This window comes from Acomys russatus, chromosome 7 (genome assembly GCF_903995435.1).
Source record: "Acomys russatus chromosome 7, mAcoRus1.1, whole genome shotgun sequence".
In the NCBI taxonomy this organism is placed as follows: domain Eukaryota; kingdom Metazoa; phylum Chordata; class Mammalia; order Rodentia; family Muridae; genus Acomys; species Acomys russatus.
In genome coordinates, this window is record NC_067143.1 from 67,788,174 (window position 1) to 67,805,548 (window position 17,375).

At 40.9% G+C, this 17,375-nt stretch overlaps 1 protein-coding gene across 2 annotated transcripts in view; it reads right to left on the bottom strand.

Moving 5' to 3' along the window:
• The window catches only part of Smg1 (SMG1 nonsense mediated mRNA decay associated PI3K related kinase), a 102,763-nt gene that overhangs the window by 69,986 nt on the left and 15,402 nt on the right, over positions 1-17,375 (bottom strand). Inside the window, exons 2-6 of one of the 2 annotated variants that reach the window (XM_051149281.1) lie at positions 11,018-11,075; positions 6,721-6,884; positions 5,697-5,852; positions 2,110-2,246; positions 960-1,018 (exon numbers count right to left, since the gene is read on the bottom strand). In XM_051149281.1, the coding sequence (XP_051005238.1) occupies positions 960-1,018; positions 2,110-2,246; positions 5,697-5,852; positions 6,721-6,884; positions 11,018-11,031 (530 nt within the window). In that variant the 5' untranslated portion in view covers positions 11,032-11,075. The remainder of the gene's footprint in view (positions 1-959; positions 1,019-2,109; positions 2,247-5,696; positions 5,853-6,720; positions 6,885-11,017; positions 11,076-17,375) is intronic. The other variant, XM_051149280.1, reaches the window with a different exon arrangement.

Here is a 17,375-nt window from a genome sequence, read left to right on the forward strand (position 1 = left end):
ACAAAAACTGTCTCCCATGTATTAAAAAATGGGGCTGGAGAGATGGCTTAAAGGTTAGGAGCATTGCCTGCTCTTTCAGAGGTCCTGAGTTCAATTCCCAGCAACCACATGGTGGCTCACAACCATCTATGAGATCTGGTGTCCTCTTGTGGTGTGCAGGTGAACATGCAAGCAAAACACTGTATACTTAATAAGTAATCTTAAAAAATAATAATAATAATAAAAAATTCCTAAATGGCCTTCCAAAGCCGCTCCTACGTCTGTGCTCTCTCTCGCTACAATATTTATAAGTCCCTTCAGAAGACATTATATCTCTTCTATACTGCACTGCATTTCTTTGAAACACCCAACAAGTAAGGACTCCAAAGTAGGAAATATCCAGTAGCTCAACCACAGAAACTTAAAGGGATGGCAGCTAAAACTAAGTATAACATTAAGTAATTACATAAAAATAAAACATCAGCATTTAATCCCAGCACTCGGGAAGCAGAGGCAGGCAGATCGCTGTGAGTTCAAGGCCAACCTGGTCTATAAAGCAAGTCCAGGGCTACACAGAGAAACACTGTCTTGAAAAACCAAAATATAAATAAATAGTAAAGCATCAGTGACCCAAGTTGAGTGTACTTCAATGCTGCAATTCTTTGAAATAACTGCACATCTTTGAGAAACTTAATAATTTGAAAAATGTAATTCCCTTTTCCCTCTACTCTGTAAGCAGTTTTAAAACTCTAGCACAGTAACTTTCATTTATGAAAGTATCAGCTCATGTCTTTCCACAAGCCAATGCTTACAAAGAAGGGTCTCTTTCAAGTAGATCCCATTTGTATGCAACAATAATTAACAAATGAATAACAGGTTTATGAAGACTTAGTGATGGAGCCAGGGCACACCGTGCTTATTTCCACAGTTTCTACAGCTACCTTCTAAGTCACCTAATGTGGCCATTGTTAGTTACTTACCTTTCATTCAGCACATCATGAACAGCAGCCAAGATGTTATCCAACTGCTTAGCTAGCACCTTAAAAAAATTACAGACACTTCAGATTCCTACATGAAAACAGCATGGTGAACTTTTTAAATTCATCAATTCAGATTATGATTATACAGCATCTCAGTTTACTTGTTATTGCCAGTTCGCAATCGCGCGAGGACGGCATGTCTCCCCGCTTCAGGCTACGAAAGAGTAACAGTATGAAGCGTCGCAGTCAGTACTGAACACATTCAAGCTCGTTTTAATAGAAAAACCCTGAAGAGCATTTCCATGGAATGATAAAGTAATACAGTGATATGCCAATGACAGAATCGAGGAGTGACAGCATGAGCTTTACTGTACATCCTTCTACTTGCTCAATACTCAAACTTCTCATAATAGAACTTGAGAGGAGGCGCTTGCCTTCTGCATTCTGTACCATTCTTAGTAATTTTCTCCTGTATCAAGCTCTTAACATCAGGAAAATTACTTAAGAGTACAGAGTACTTTCTAACTGCTTCTGAAGATTGCCTTCAAAGGAAGAGCTTTCCCATTATTTTCCATTATTTGTGTGTATTGTGTGTTGTGTGGGGTGTGTGTGTGTGTGTGTGTGTGTGTGTGTGTGTGTGTATACACTCATGCAGAAGTGTTCTTGGAGGCCAAAGGCGTCCCATCACCTGGAACTGGGGTTACAGGCAACTGTGAGCTGCCCAACAGGAATGCTGAAAAACAAACCCAAGACCTCTGCAAGAGCAGTAAACACCGTTACCCTGAGAGCCCCTCTCCAGGCCCAGCTTTCCCGTTTCTTAGCCCTGGTCACTAGATATCAAGTACACCATGCTTCTAAGTAATGTATGAAAAATAGAAACGCTGTACTGTCAAAGGAAACTCTACAAGCTAAAAAGTATGTTTTTTAAAAACCAACTTTATAAAAAGGGTGATTCCAACAATAGCCATCACATATAATGGCACCTTAGGGGCATAGCATTTAAGGGTGCCCTGAAAAGTCAAGTGCAGAGTAAGAAAATACTTTTTTCCTAGAAGCAAACCTTTCCCTGCTAAGACCTCTGAACACAGAACCAAGTTGTGTGCTGTGGGAATGCTGACAGCCCTCAGCACCTGTGAGCACGTTTACTCACCACTTTATTTTCTGGCTGCTGAATAAACTCCTTCAGCTGTTTTACAGTAGCCAGTCTTCGGTCTCTGTCATCTTCCCGGGTGATCCTCCGAAGAAGATTCGACAGTCGAGACTCATCTGAGTACGACATCGATCGCTCTGTGAATGTAAACATTTTGTGACCACCTAGTACTCTATAAATATGAAGTGTATAGTTCACCCACTCTAAAGTCCATCAAAACCCACAGTGTGCCGATCTCTCTTCTGTTCACTTCATCTTGTAGCCTGCAGAGACCCCCAAACATTCTTACCCAAGATAACATGAACGAAAAACCCACAGCAAGCTGAACATCTCATGAGGAAGACCAGCTAAGAAAGAAGCAAAAATCAAAAAGCAAGCAAACATACAAACAAAAACCAAAGAAGCCGGGCGTAGTGGCCCATGCCTTTAATCCCAGCACTCTAGGCAGAGGCAAGTGGATCGCTCTGAGTTCAGTTTCAGGGCAGCGTAGTCAACAAAGCGAGTCCAGGACAGCCAAGTCTACACAAAGAAACCCTACCTCGAAAAACAAAAGAAAAGAAGAAAAAAGGAAGGAAGAAAGAAAAGCTTAGAGACAACTTTTTTCAGGTCCACTCTAAGCCATTTTTAGGACCAGGAATAAAGAAGGGCATGGTAGGCAGATAACTGAAGTTCTCGCTACTAAGTATTCTGAGTCCACAAGCTTTGAGAATAAGAAAAAATAGGGATGTCATCTCAAGAAAAACAAAAATGTAAGAATCAAAATACAAAACAAAACAAAAGACAAAAACAGGAATTGGCAATGACTACAAGCCAGGGACAGTGTCATTATAGGCAGAAAGGGCCATGTTTCTATTTCTAATCAAGAGAGGCCCCTACAGGAAAACTCTTCCCACTATCATGTCTCTGGCACAGTTTGGGCAGACTGCAAGAACACTGTCAAGTTGACCAACATCTCATTACCATTTACTTGTATTGTAAGCACCATGGTATGACTATAAAAAGCAGTCCCAGAACTTTTGTTTTCCAGTTGCAAGAAAATCACACACACACACACACACACACACACACACACACACACACACACACCAACAGCGCTGGACATGTCTGACATTTTAAAACTGAGGACTATAATTTTTTACTTTTATTTCATGTATAGAAGTATTGTGCCTACATGTATGTAAGTACACTGTGTGCATCCTTAGCAAGCACAAGTCCAAAAAAGGTGCCAGACACTCTCAAACTGGAACTAAAGGTGGTTGTGGACCACCAAGTGGGTGCTGGGAATCCTGGGTCTTCTGCAGAAATAACAAGTGATCTTAACCATTTAGCCATCTCTCCAGACCCCAGAACTAGAAGTCTAAAGAAAGTTATTTTAGCTAGCCACACCTGACAGTAACTTTCAAATCTCAGCAAGTCTCAAAATGAACATTTTTAAGAAACAACTGTGTCTAGAGGAAAAAACAGGATTTTTAAACAAACCCCTATGTTAATGAGGATGTACAAGGAAATACCATTATGTCACCTGTGCTATAATTCTCCAACTATGAACAAATCTCACTACTCTAAGTCTATGAAGAAGTAACTACACAAAATGCACTTTAGAGTCAATCACCTCCTGCCTTCTGTAAGTCTTCATATTCAAACACTTTGAGGCAACAGCAGAACCTTTAACGTTGCCATTCAATCTCTGAAATTTTATCTAAAAGAAATCAGTTTGAGCAAGGCACGGTGGCACACGCCTTTAATCCCAGGACTTAGAAGGCAGGTGGATCTCTGTGAGTTCGAGGCTAGCGTCGTCTACACAGTGAGTCCAGGACAGCCAGGGCTAAACAAAGAAATCCTGTCTCAAAAAGAGAGGGAGGGAGGAAGGGAGGGAGAGAGGGAGGGAGAGAGGGAGGGAGGGAAGGAGGGAGGAGTCTGTGTATGATTTCTTTGTTTTATTTTATGTGTATTTTGCCTGCATGAGCATACATGTGCATTATGTAAGTTCTTGGTACCCAGAGGTCAGAAAGGGCATCAGAGCCCCTGGAGGTTATGGATGGTTGTGTATAGTGGAAATTTTAGTGTCTTTAAGAATTCAGTTATGGCCAGGCACGGTGGCACACGGCTGTAATCCCAGCACTTGGGAGGCAGAGGCAGGTGGATATCTGTGAGTTCGAGGCCAGCCTGCTCTATAAAGTGAGTCCAGGACAGCCAAGGCTACCCAGAGAGACCCTGTCTCGAAAAGCCAAAACAAAGAAAACAAAAACAAAAACAAAACTCAGTTATGTTATATAAACATGCTTTTGCTTTAATCCCAGGTGTGGGATATGGGGCTGGTTCAGATTGTCCACAGTAGCAGACTATTTGCCTCTTGGAGGTTCTGAAAGGGTATGATCTTTGCCAGCAGCAGACAGTTTAATTCTGGGGACTCTGAGAAAAGAATAAAGGTGCGGTGGGAGCTCCGAGAAAGAAGGCGGCTGGGGTTTTCGGAGATAAAGACTGAACTTGCTCCCAGGAACCCAACAATCCTAGCCAGCAGGAAGCAGCTTGAGAGAACTATGACCCTTGCCTCTCTAGTCTTCCTCTCTTACCTAGTACTGGGAGGTTAAAGGAATTGGGGTGGAGAAGGGAGGCAGAGATATAGGTAATCCTAATAAAATAAAATAGATTTTTAAAAGCTCCTAAAGTTGTGAACCACCAGGTGGGTACTGGGAATCAAACTCAGGTATAAGAGCAAAAATTGTTCCTATTGTACCACCTCTAACCCAAGAAAATCAGTTTTGTGTGTGTTTCTTCTAAGTTAAATGCATTTTTTAAAGGTGGTATGTTTGTAACCACGCAAAACATTCACCAAGGTATACATAAAACTATACTGTTCAAAAAGCAATTGTATAAAACAAACTATTTATATCAAAGCCCTCAACTTTGTAAGAAGCTTTACCAACAAAAGTTTACTTCTCTTTAATGAAATAAATATACTTTATGTTTAAATTTTGAGACAGGGTCTCTCATCATATAGCTCTGGCTGTCCTGAAATTCACTATGTAAACCAGGCTGGCCTTGAGCTCAGCGTTCTGCTTGTCTCTACCTCCCAATTGCAGAAATTAAAGGGATGAACCACTATGTCTGGCTGGAATACACATTATCTTTAATATTCTGAATGTTGAAAGCTCTTTATTTACAGTGGAAAAATCTGCAACAGAAAGTAAGGTATAGGTACATATTTAACTTTTTTAAAGGGTCCATTCTGTATATAGGACTTACCATGTATGTCCACTACCCACTCAGAAACCCTTTAAGATCTTACCCAGAACCTGGTTATGGTGGCACAAAACTTTAATCCCAGCACTTCGGAGGCAGAGGCAGGTGGATCTCTTCGAGTTCAAAGCCAGCCTGGTCTACAAAGTGAGTTCTAGGATAGCCAGGGCTATCACAAAGAAAAACCCTGTCTCAAAAAGCAAAACAAAAGGTCTTACCCAGACTTGTAACCTTTCTTATAAGCTGGCAGTTCACAGAACTAGTGTACGCGGCTGCTGCCATGCTCTGCAGCTCAAGGTAGTGCTCGTGGCTATTATCACGTGTCAACCCCGGTTTCCGAGTCTTACCCTGTGATTTCCTCATGTCTTTGGTGGCTAACGCACGACTGCCATGCTGAACACTGGTAAACTCAGGGCTGGTCACATTGTTAACCCTCAGCTCTTGCCCCAACGACTTCCGACCATAAGTATTTTCCCCAGATCCTCCATTGACACTGTAGCCACCTGAAAACAGCAATGTTTACATTATCTTAACAAGGCCCTTGTTTCATCCCCTCAATTAACAGTTCAGAATCTTACTCATCTGCAGGCTAACTCCCTCCTCTGATCTACCTGACTCCAAACCAATTTGATTCTTCACTGGAAGGTAAATAGAGAAATCCCTGACCGGCAAGACCATCACCCTGGAGGTGGAGCCCAGTGACACCATCGAGAACGTGAAGGCCAAGATCCAGGATAAAGAGGGCATCCCTCCTGACCAGCAGAGGCTGATCTTCGCTGGCAAGCAGCTGGAAGATGGCCGCACCCTTTCTGACTACAACATCCAGAAAGAGTCGACCCTGCACCTGGTCCTCCGTCTGAGGGGTGGCTATTAATTCTTAAGTCTGCATTCCCTGTGGGCAGTGATGGCATCACTCTACACTCTAGCCATTTGCCCCAATTTAAGTTTAGAAAGTACAAGTTTCAGTAATAGCTGAGCCTCTGTTAAAAATGTTAATAAAGGTTTTGTTGCATGGTAAGCAAAAAAAAAAAAGTTAAATTCAGGCAGATGTTACACTCTGCTTAAGTACATCTTGGATGAATAAAAAAGAGACAGTAGCCTGGAGGAACCTCAGAAGTTACAACTTTTTAAGTGGACAAGCATTTATAAACTATATGCGTTTTTTAAAAACTTGGATAAAATGGGCAAACTTTTGAAGTTTGCAAAAGTAATGCCGTATGTGGTACCTATCTTCTCAATGCATTAGATGAATACAGGGACGGCAGGGGGGAGTAGAGATAGGGAGACAGTGCAAGACAGGTAACTGGCAGGAGGGGTAAGAAAAGAGGGTCTAAAACAAAAGCATGCTCCAGAAATAAAAAGCCTACATACCCTTTTCGTCATTCTGTATGTCAGCATGGCCTCTGCTATCATCGTGCCTTTGCCGAGACACCACAGCTGAATTTGAAGGTTGCGGTCCATAAGAGGAAGAAACACCCCTATCTCTGGATGAGGAGTATTTTAAAGTATCTGAGTCGGCTGATGCACTATCAGTTCTAAAGGAAGAAAAAGAAATGTTAGTATTAGAGCTTTAAGCAAACATTTCAATGCCAAAGCTATACAGAGCATCTCTTCCCCCTAACCTTTATGTTCAGCCACAACTCTAAGCATTGCACTATCTAGTAAGTCCTTCAGCTGGAAAGAGACTGCCACAGATGAGACGCTTGCCGCTCATGCTCGCCTGCTGAAGTGCCACCTGGATTACAGTGACCAACTCACGTTAATTTGTTCATTTACTTAATTTACTTTTTTTTTTTTTAAGAGAAGGAGTATGAGAGAAGAAGACAATGCACATGCATGCATATGTTGGAGACTACGAGGATGAAGTCAAGCTCTGGTGTCACTCCTCAGAAACTGTTCGCCTTTGCTTCCCTCGAAGTCTCTAGCTTGGACCTGAGACACATCAACCTCAGGTTCATCAATCTGGCTAGGGAGGTCCACAAATCTGCCTATCTCTGCTTTCCCTGAGCTGTGATTCCAAACACAACTATCACAGCAGCCTTTTCTGTAGGTGCTTGGAATCCCAATCAGGCCCTCATGCTTGTACAACAATCACTTTGTGAACGCAGCCCCCTACCCAGCGCTACCACTTTACTGTTTTGTGTGCTATTTATTGTCTCCTGTCTCAGGAAAACTTAAACAACTGATCATTCTGACCTAAGGATTTGCTCCCATGATGTGATTCTAAAAAGTAATTGTTCCTACACTCTCTTTCCAGAAAAGCTTAACTGGCCAGACTTTCTGGTTATAAACAAAAAATATTATCAGCATGTCAAAGAGACTGTGTTCCCACATTCCTTGTTAAGTTAGTGAGTGCCTTGTAGCAATGTCTACTAAACCCTCAACCAAATCTTCAATTATCTGGTAGGAGACGCCAAAGTCTCAGAATTCCAGTTATGCTGAATCTAATGGCTGGGGTCAATGTAATATTGGCAGAATAATACCAGACACTTGGATATTAATAAACAAGTGAAGCCCCAGACAAAACTCAGCATCTTTATCCACCTATCCGCTCCTATTAGCTCTATGCCTCAGTTTCCTCATCAATGAAATAAAGAAGCAAGGCAAGCTACAAGATTTACATGAGTCTTATTCTTCTAGGTATCAATTATCATCTGTCAAGATGGAAGAAATTCAAATATTCTACTTCAGCATATGAAAAATTCAAATAAGTAAATGCTTTTTTAATCTTTCTGAGAAAAGGAAATTCATTTTAAAAATAGTAGTAGTAGTAGTAGCAGCAGCAGCAGCAGCAATTTCTCTATTACAAAGGTCTTCTGGGCTGGTGATAAGACCTACAGTCTCAGCTACTCAGAAGCTGATAAAGCAAAAATCACAAGTTCAGTGCCAACCCTGGGCACTTTAGTGACACCTTGCCTCATTTAAAAAAAAAAAAAAAAAGTCTGATGATTGGGGTGGTGGCACACACCTTTAATCCCAGCACTTGGGAGGCAAGAAGGATCTCTGGGTTCAAAGCCAGCCTGGTCTACAGAGCAAGTTTCAGACAGCCATGGCTACACAGAGAAACACTGTCCCAGAGGGGGAAAAAAAAAAAAAAAAAGAAAGAAAAAAGAAAAAAAAAAAAAAGAGGGAAGGAAGGAAAGAAAGAAAGAAAGAAAAGTGGGAAGAGAAAAGAAATAAATTACTATTGTTTGGAGCTGGAGATACAGCTCAGTGGTTAAGAGTCTTGGCTGCTCTGGGATTCAATTCTCAGCACTCACATGGCAGCTCACAACTATCTGTAACTCCAGTTCCAGAATTATCTGGCACCCTCACACAGATAGATACATGTAGGTAAAGCATTAATGCGCATAAAAGTAAATAAATCTTTAAAAAAAAAAATCTGGCCAGGCAGTGGTGGCACACTAATCCCAGCACTTGGGAGGCAGAGGCACTGTGGCTCTGAATTAGAGGTCAACCTTGTCTACAGAGTGAGTTCCAGGGCAACCAAAGCTACACAGAGAAACACTGTCTCAAAAACCAAAAAAATAAACAACAACAACAAAAATCTGATTGGCAGGTGGGGAACAAGGGGCAGTTTAGAGCTCCTTGCCTACTCCAAATGATGGAGGTTCTAGGTTTAGTACTCAGTGCAGAACAAATAAAACAAAAACTTAAAATTCATGATCATGTTTTGGAAAAGCTTAGGGCACTGACAAAAACAAAATAAGCCTGTGTTCCTCACTTATATGAGAAAAGACAGCAGGATTTAGCATACATGCTCTTGCCCCCTCCAGCTGGACACCTTCGTCTGGATTTACTGTAGTTTCTGCTGACGCAGAATGAAGAACAGGTCCAATTAAGCTTGAACCCCTAACCAGAAAGTCTGAGTCATTGTCACAACCTAGCAAGCTAACACTGCTACAAGTGAACTGTCTTTTTCAAATATGCAGTTTATGCACATACAAACGCTAATTTTTCTAAATGCAGAGAAATAAAAGCCATGAAATTCTGTAGGAAGAGGGGGAATGTATGCAGCATAAAAATTTATTAATGAAAAATAATCCTTTATATCTCTAAGAAGAGAATGTTAAATGTGCACCTATAATCAACTAATGTTCTATTACTTTCTCAAAAAATACTGAAGACAAAAAGGACAGCTTATGAGCTTCCTGGCAGAGTTTCAGGGAGGGGAGGGGAAGGTATGAGGGTGAGTTTTCACCTAATTCAACCTGGAAAAATATAACTAGTAAATGCACAAACCAGATAAGCACATGACTAATTCTGATATACAAAACTCGTCTACCAATACTTAGACATGCTGGCATTTCCTATTCTCAGTATGCTCACACGTTACCCATAGCACCCTAACTACTCACTTTCTGGTGAAAAAGCAGTTTGTGCATGTTAAAAACATCTGGGCTGCTGGTGGCGCACACCTTTAAACCCAGCACTAGGGAAGCAGAGGCAGGTGGATCTCTGTGAGTTTGAGGCCAGCCTGGTCTACAAAGAAAGTCTAGGACAGCCAAGGCTACACAGAGAAACCCTCTCAAAAAACAAAACAAACAACATCTGGGCTAAGCCTCCAGCCCTAGCACTATAAGGGCACACAGACCCTTGGTTTCCAAGAGTTTGTTTTCTCTTGTATAAAATGCAGATTAATGTCTAATCTAACATACAAGGCTCTTATGAGACTCATATACAGAATTCTTAACAAATACATAGCTTGTAGGGCACATTATGAATTATTATAGACCTAATTCAAAATAAATTTAAGTTTTCCAAGCTAAAAGTGTGTGTGTGTGTGTGTGTGTGTGTGTTGTGTGTGCGCGCGCGCACATGCAGTTCATGAACATATAAACGAAACAGTTCTTACACTAACTGTAAAGCAGCTTGTTCTTCAATGAAGAAATTAAGCAGTTTATTGCTACTACACATTTCTAACTAACTAGGTTCATTGATTTCACATTATGCTTACAAAACCTAGAGTGATTTCCCATTTCATCAGAAACAAAGGTTTTTAATTCCTAAGAGTTATGAACACAGATTTTTTTTTTCATCATAAAATTTGCAAAATTTTGACAATACAACAGCTCACTAAGCCAGAACCACTCTATCAGAACAGCACCTAATGTCCTCCTGGTCAGGACACTGCTTTTCTAATGAGTTTCTAATGTAAACTCATATTTCAAGCTAGCATCGAGTACATGTATTTTGAAGCAAAATGCACAAAATGGCTAAGGATTTATATGAAGCAGCTACTCTTAGATCACCTAAACTGTTTATGTCTCAGAAACTACGTTAGGCTGTTAGCACCAACAAGACAAAACCACCCAGTCCGAAAAATAAACAACTGTTAAGAACAGAAATAAGCACTTAAAATTTAGCAAAGCACAAAACAAGCAAAAAACAAAAAACAGATTTAGCCTCCAGGAGGCAGAAATCAGTATTAAGCAAGCTCGTTAGAAGGGCTGAAAAGACTACCTATCAGAATTAGTGTTTCAGATTAGTGGAAAAATATATTAGAATAAGAATCCTAACAAGGATCCAAAAATATTTCCACGGTCCCTTTAATACTCTAAAAATGTGGAGAGGAAAAGAAGAAACAGACAAATTTTCCCAAAATGATCCAACTGAAGTTAAGCTTGATGTACATGCCACATGAGAGGTAAGTTTCTAAAGCTCATACCTCAAAAATCGCATACTGTGTAATATGGAGCCTTTGTGGTGTTTTGCATCAAGTCAATCTGTAAGACAGCAGTTACAGTATTAGTGAAGACAGAGGGTTAAAACATTTGTTCAAACATGAAGCAAATCTGGCTCACTCATGGGTTAGGTGTGTTTTCATTAACTACGGCCACTATAGGTTCAAATACTGAAGCAAAAATCCTGATGAAAAGCCACTCTGCCTTGGATTCTTTAAGTGGCAGTCAAAAAAAAAAAAAAAAAAAAAAAAAAAAAAAAAAAAAAGTGAGTCCGTAAGAGAATTTAAATATTAACTGTAACATATAACTGTAACACAGTCACTTCAGATGACTCAGATCTTCAGCCCTCACACATCTGCACAGGTAGAGACAGTATCTCCTCAATAGTCTTTGGTCCAGCATTACATAGAGCAACTCCATTCCCCCCAAAAGCTGCCTCTAGTAAGTGTGAAGTCAGGAAATTCCTATGAGGAAGCATTTCCATAAAGGACCCTAAAATGACTTGATGCAAACACCACACCTAGTGGTGCCACTGGAATAATAAGCATCATCACTTTAAGCTATTTTTAACCTGGGCTGAAGAGATTTCACATCAATAGCTAAGCCTAACTTGTAATGGGTATATAAACCAGGACATGAGAGCAACGAGGTAGGAATACATCATCTCTGCAACAAGGGTACTCAAAAAGCAGCTGCAGGAGATGCTGGGAGCTCATACCACTTTAAAATGGTGTATCTTTTAAACTGAAATCCAGGACTATGGCCATAATATCGCTGTCCTAGGTAAGGTTTCGTTCTATTGCTGTGATACAACATCATGACCAAAATCAACCCAGGGAAAGAAGGGGGTAATTGAGCTTACAGCTCTCAGGTTACACTCCCATCACTGAGAGAAGTCAAGGTAAGAAGTTAAGGCAGGAAGCTGGAGGCAGAACAGAAGCAGAAACCATGGAGGAAGCTGTTCCCATGGCTTCCTCAGCCTGCTTGCTCATACAGCTCTGACCGCCTACCCTCAGGCCAATCAGATGCTACCATTTCCTCAATTAAGGTTCCCTCTTCCCAAATGACTAGCTAGTGTTAAGTTGACCAAACACCAATCAGGAGGACAGTTTCTTACTCACCTGGATTCAAACATGTTTTCATGGAGAAGAAAGAACAAAAAGTCTGTGGCTTTAAGAACATCGTTTTTACATTAGAAATATGATCATAAGAATGAGTCTAGCTAGGATTGAAAGATTTGAGAGGCTCAGACACTTTCAATTTTATTTGTATTCTATGTATATGAATGCTTAGCTTGCATGTGTGCATGTATAACCCATGCATACCTGGTGCTTGCAGAAGCCAGAAGGAGTGTGGGAGCCCCTGGTACTAGAGTCACTCACAGTAACTCAGTTACGGTGACTATCTGGGTCCTCTGCAAGAATAACCAGTGCTCTGCATTACCCAGCCCTTTCTGCAACCCCTTGGAGACTTACTATATAAAACTTCTTGAAAAGAAAACTATGTACAAGTCAGGAGGTAGCCTATAATCCCAGCACGCAGGAGACAGAGGCAGAAGCTCTGAGTTCAAGGCCAGGCCGGTCTACAGAGTAAATTCCAGTACAGTCAGAGCTACACAAAAGAGCCCTGCCTCAAAAACAAAACAAAAAACAAAAAACAAAAAATAAAAAATAAATGTGTTAAACTAAGCAAAATGCCATTTCATTTCAAAATTATAAATGGATTTGCATAAATTTTGCCATATTAAAAATGCAGTTAATACAATTTCTTGGTAAATTTTCCTTAGTATCTCAAAGTACTTGGTGATTATAATACCAAGTTTTAATTACTTATTTATAAGTCTGTTACCTGTTTTTATTGTAACTCAATCTCTAGTAACTCTAGGCTGATGAAAAACAAAAATATATTTAACGTGAATCTACAAAGATTTTTACCTTACCCAAAAGAAGTTCTAGCTGTTAGCCATGGACTCTAAAAGGTAATCTCTCAAACCTAGGAAAAGGCACGCCCAGGAATGCACTTTCCATTCAACTGGGGGGACTCTACGCCAACCCACAAAGTGGGACAGTGTGACTTATGGCAGAACTTTTGAATTACATAAATCAAACTCCAGAGGGCTGGAAACTAAGATAGCTTACACAGGCAATTAGCTACAGAGTCTCATAAAAACTGACACAACAGCTGGAGCAAGCTTCACAGTTAAATACTGTTAAACATAGATACCAAAAGGAAGTCGTACTATCTGTGATTCTACAAAAAAAGGACAATTGCCAGCTCTATACCTTGCACTTTCCAGGACTCTGCTCTTCCTATCCTTTGCCAAGGTTAATATGAACATTTCCATGGCAATAAACTGATATATAAGAACTTCACTTGCAACTAGCTAGCATCAGGAGTAAGCATCAGGAGGGACTATACTGCCTCAGTGGTTAAGAGCGCTGGCTGCCAGGTCCGAAGTTCAATTCCAAGCAAGTACATGTGGCTCACAACCATCTATCATGTGTATAATGCCCTCTTCTGGCAGGCAAGTGTACACGCACATTCATACATTAATTAATAAATTTTTTTTTTTAAACTACTGAATATATTCTCACTCAAAAATTTACAAAATTCTTTTAAAAACTGTGTTCATAGCTAGGCACACCTTTAATCCCAGCACTAGGGGAGGCAGAGGCAGGCAGATCTCTGTGAATTTGAGGCCAGCCTGGTCTACAAAGCAAATCCAGGACGGTCACAGCTACACAGAGAAATTCTTTCTTGAAAAACAAAAAAGAAAAAGTAGTTAAAACAATTTCATGGTAAAGTATAATTTTAATACCATCTTTACCAAATGTAGTGTGAATTCCGAAGCACTTCAAATATCCTGTTAGTTGACCTCTAACCTGATTAAACAGAAGGTATAAACAAAGGCAAATCACTAAGAGGAAATTATTTTAGGCTATAAACCTTTGCTTCATGTGCATAACTGTCTTCAGAGACCAGGCTAGTGAGCACCCCCCTCCCACTGGTCCACATTCCTTTGCTGTAATCTATAACAAGATCTTCAATGCTGCACAGGTTTAAAGACTGCACATTCACTCAAACTAGCACCATAAGCTCCTACGAAGAGTAGCAATCCTAATCAAAAGCTCCAATCTGAAATGCCTCATATGATCATGTTTAAAATGCTTTGTCCTGGCTGGTAGCCCTATTGTGGGAGATTATAGGGCCTTTAAACAGCAGTTCTCACCCCGTGAATCTCAACACTTTTGAGAGTCAAACGTTCTTTCACAAGGGTGAACTAATGCCATTAGGACACACAGACAGGGTTGTGACATTATAACTCATAACAGTAGAAAAATTACCTGTGAGGTAGCAACAAACATAATTTATGGTTAGGGGGTCACCACAACATGAAGAACTGTATTAAAGGACTGCAGCATTAGGAAGGTGGAGAACCACAACTCTTTTAGAAAGTGGGACCTCGCTATGATCAACAGGTCACTGAAGGCAGGTCCTTAGGATTGTATTACATCCTTCCTGTCACACGCTCTACTATGGCCACTATGCCTACCCTGCTATGATGGACTAAGACATTCTGAAAACACTGGCCAAAATAAATCCTCCTTCCCTTGAGCGGCTTGTCTAATATTTTTATCACTGCAGCAAGTAAGGTAACATCTACCATCTCATTTCATCTTCACCACAACCCTATTCATTGCATTATATGGGTGGGGTAACTAAGGTCCCCTAACTGACCTAAAGGTCACAGGCCTTTACTAATGACTACAAATTTTCTCCCCATTAATCCAAACTCATCTGTGTATGCATATATAGCCTTTCCTCATCTTCATTAGACAACAAGGAAAGCTCCTCCACAGAGAATTCAACTAGACCATAAGTTTCCCCTGTCTCCCAAACACCTTTACCTTCCCACTGTCACCACACCACCTGTGAGAGCACTTGAACAACACAACACTCCTGTACAAATGAGTGAACTCCTTTCCTTCTAAAAACATAGTCAGGGCTGGGCATGGTGGCACACACCTTTAATCCCAGCACTCGGGAGGCAGAGGCAGGTGGACCGTTGTGCCTTCAAGGCCAGCCTGGTCTACAAAGCCAGTCTAGGACAGCCACAGCTACACAGAGAAACCCTGTGGGGGTTCCACCTAATCAGGACCACACATGGAATCCTGAGTCTTAGGAGGTGAAGGCAAGAGGATGAAAATTGAGGACATCCTATTGGGACTCTAGGTGAGAGAAGTATGAGAGAATGGGGAAATAGAAGGATCCAGAGGGTCCTACTCAAACTATGGCACCAGCCAAGGACAATACGTGCAGTAAACTTCAAACCCCTACCCAGATCTAGGCAGCGGACAGGACATTCTCCACAATTGAGTGGAGAATGGGGACTGACTTTCACACGAACTCTGGTGCCCTATATTTGACTATCCCCTGATGGGGAGGCCTGGTGGCATTCAGAGAAAGAATAAGCAGGCTACCAAGAAGAGACTTGATACCCTATGAGCATATACAGGGGGAGGAGGTCTCCCTCAGTCACAGTCATAGGGGAGGGGAGTAAGGGGAAAATGGGAGGGAGGGAGGAATGGGAGGATACAGGGGATGGGATAACAATTGAGATATGAGTAAATTGATAAATATATTTTTAAAAGAGGATGAGAATTGAAGGACAGCTTCACCTACAAAGGACCTAGAAGACCAGACTGTGCCACATGAGACCCTTTCTTGCACATCCCATCTCAATCTAACTGTCCAGATTCTTGACAGCCAGCTCCCTTAAAACGCCATCTTAATCTATCTCCACTGAAGCCTTCACCCAACCCAACTATTTCCACCAGGTAAGAGCTGCCTTTCACTGTACTCTTCACTGTATTTTTTTTTCTCTCTCTCTCTTTCCTCTATCTCCTCTCCACCCCTCCTCCTTCCTCTCTCCCTCTCTGTTTTGTTTGGTTGGTTTTTCTCACCCACGCCCATGCTGGTTTTTCCAGACAAGACTTCTCTATGTAGCCTTAGCTGTCCTTGACTTATTCTGTAGATCAGGCTGGCCTGGAACTCACAGAGATCAACCTGTCTCTGCCTCCTGGGTGCTGTGATTAAAGATACGCGCCGCCACCACGCGAGGTTTTTTTCTAAAGACTGGGTCTCTCAGCAGCCCATGCTGTCCTGGAACTCACTATGTAGACCAAGCTGGCCTCGAACACAGAGCTACACCTGTGTCGGCCTTCTGAGTGCTGAGATTAAAGCAGCTGCAAGGGATTATTGATCACATGGTCTGTGGCAGCCAGGTCTTTAATAGAAGGAAGAATATGGTACTTAAGATTGATAGGTTTTTATTAATCTTCAAAAACACCTTGCTCATACTTTGAAATTCTTTTACACGCTGGCTTTTTACCCCATGTCTACTATAATTTATACACACTGCTTAAACAGCCCATTCACTAAAATACTAACTACTGGATTGAGATTGCTGATGTTCTGGGGCAATGACAATTCTGCCCTTAATTGGAGGAATGAAACTGATTTTCTGGAGCCAACAGTTTCTGAAACAGTACTTTGCTGAATTCATTTTGATGTCCATAACCTTTCAAAAAATGAAATTGGATTCTTGGAAGGTAGTACTAATATTTATGTTGTTATTCATCATATGGCTAGGACCTTGCCTCTTTTCTGACTAGATCGTTGGTATCACAAAATTAATATTTAGTTGAAAAGAAAGCAATCTAGAATTTGTTGTAAAAAGATCAGTTGCACTTCTTGCATACCTTTACTGTTCTTAGAGCACCTGAGGAGAAATGAAAATGGAGTAGGTGCTTAGTGGAAGCAGGCCCATGGTGCTTGAGACAGAGTGCTTATTCAGAAGCCAGGTTTAAAAGGAGCCACAGATTACTAAAAATGAGTATGTCATCGTTTGGAATAATTGCAGCATTATAGTGTACAGTATTGTGTTCTATTTTGGAAATACTAAAGTTATAAATGCACTTAGGGTTAATAATAAGGTATGTGTAGTAATCATCTCATTGGCTGTAAAAACAAGTTTTTATTTAAAAAACTTCATTTGTCATGTGCATGAAGTCAAGAGACTATAATTTTGTGGAATTGATTCTTCCCTTCTCCTTTTTACGGGGGTCTTGGGATAAAACTCAGGTCATCAGGTTTACATGGTGAGTGCCTTTACCTGTTGAGACATCTTGTCAGTCCTAAACCCAAGTTTTCTTAAAAACAAAACAAAACGGTATTTAATAGTTACTATAATGCGTGTTATCTTTATTTCATTGTAAGCTGTTGACACAAAAATCGCACTATTCCTGCTTTTAGAAAGGTAGGGTGTGTGTGTGTGTATGA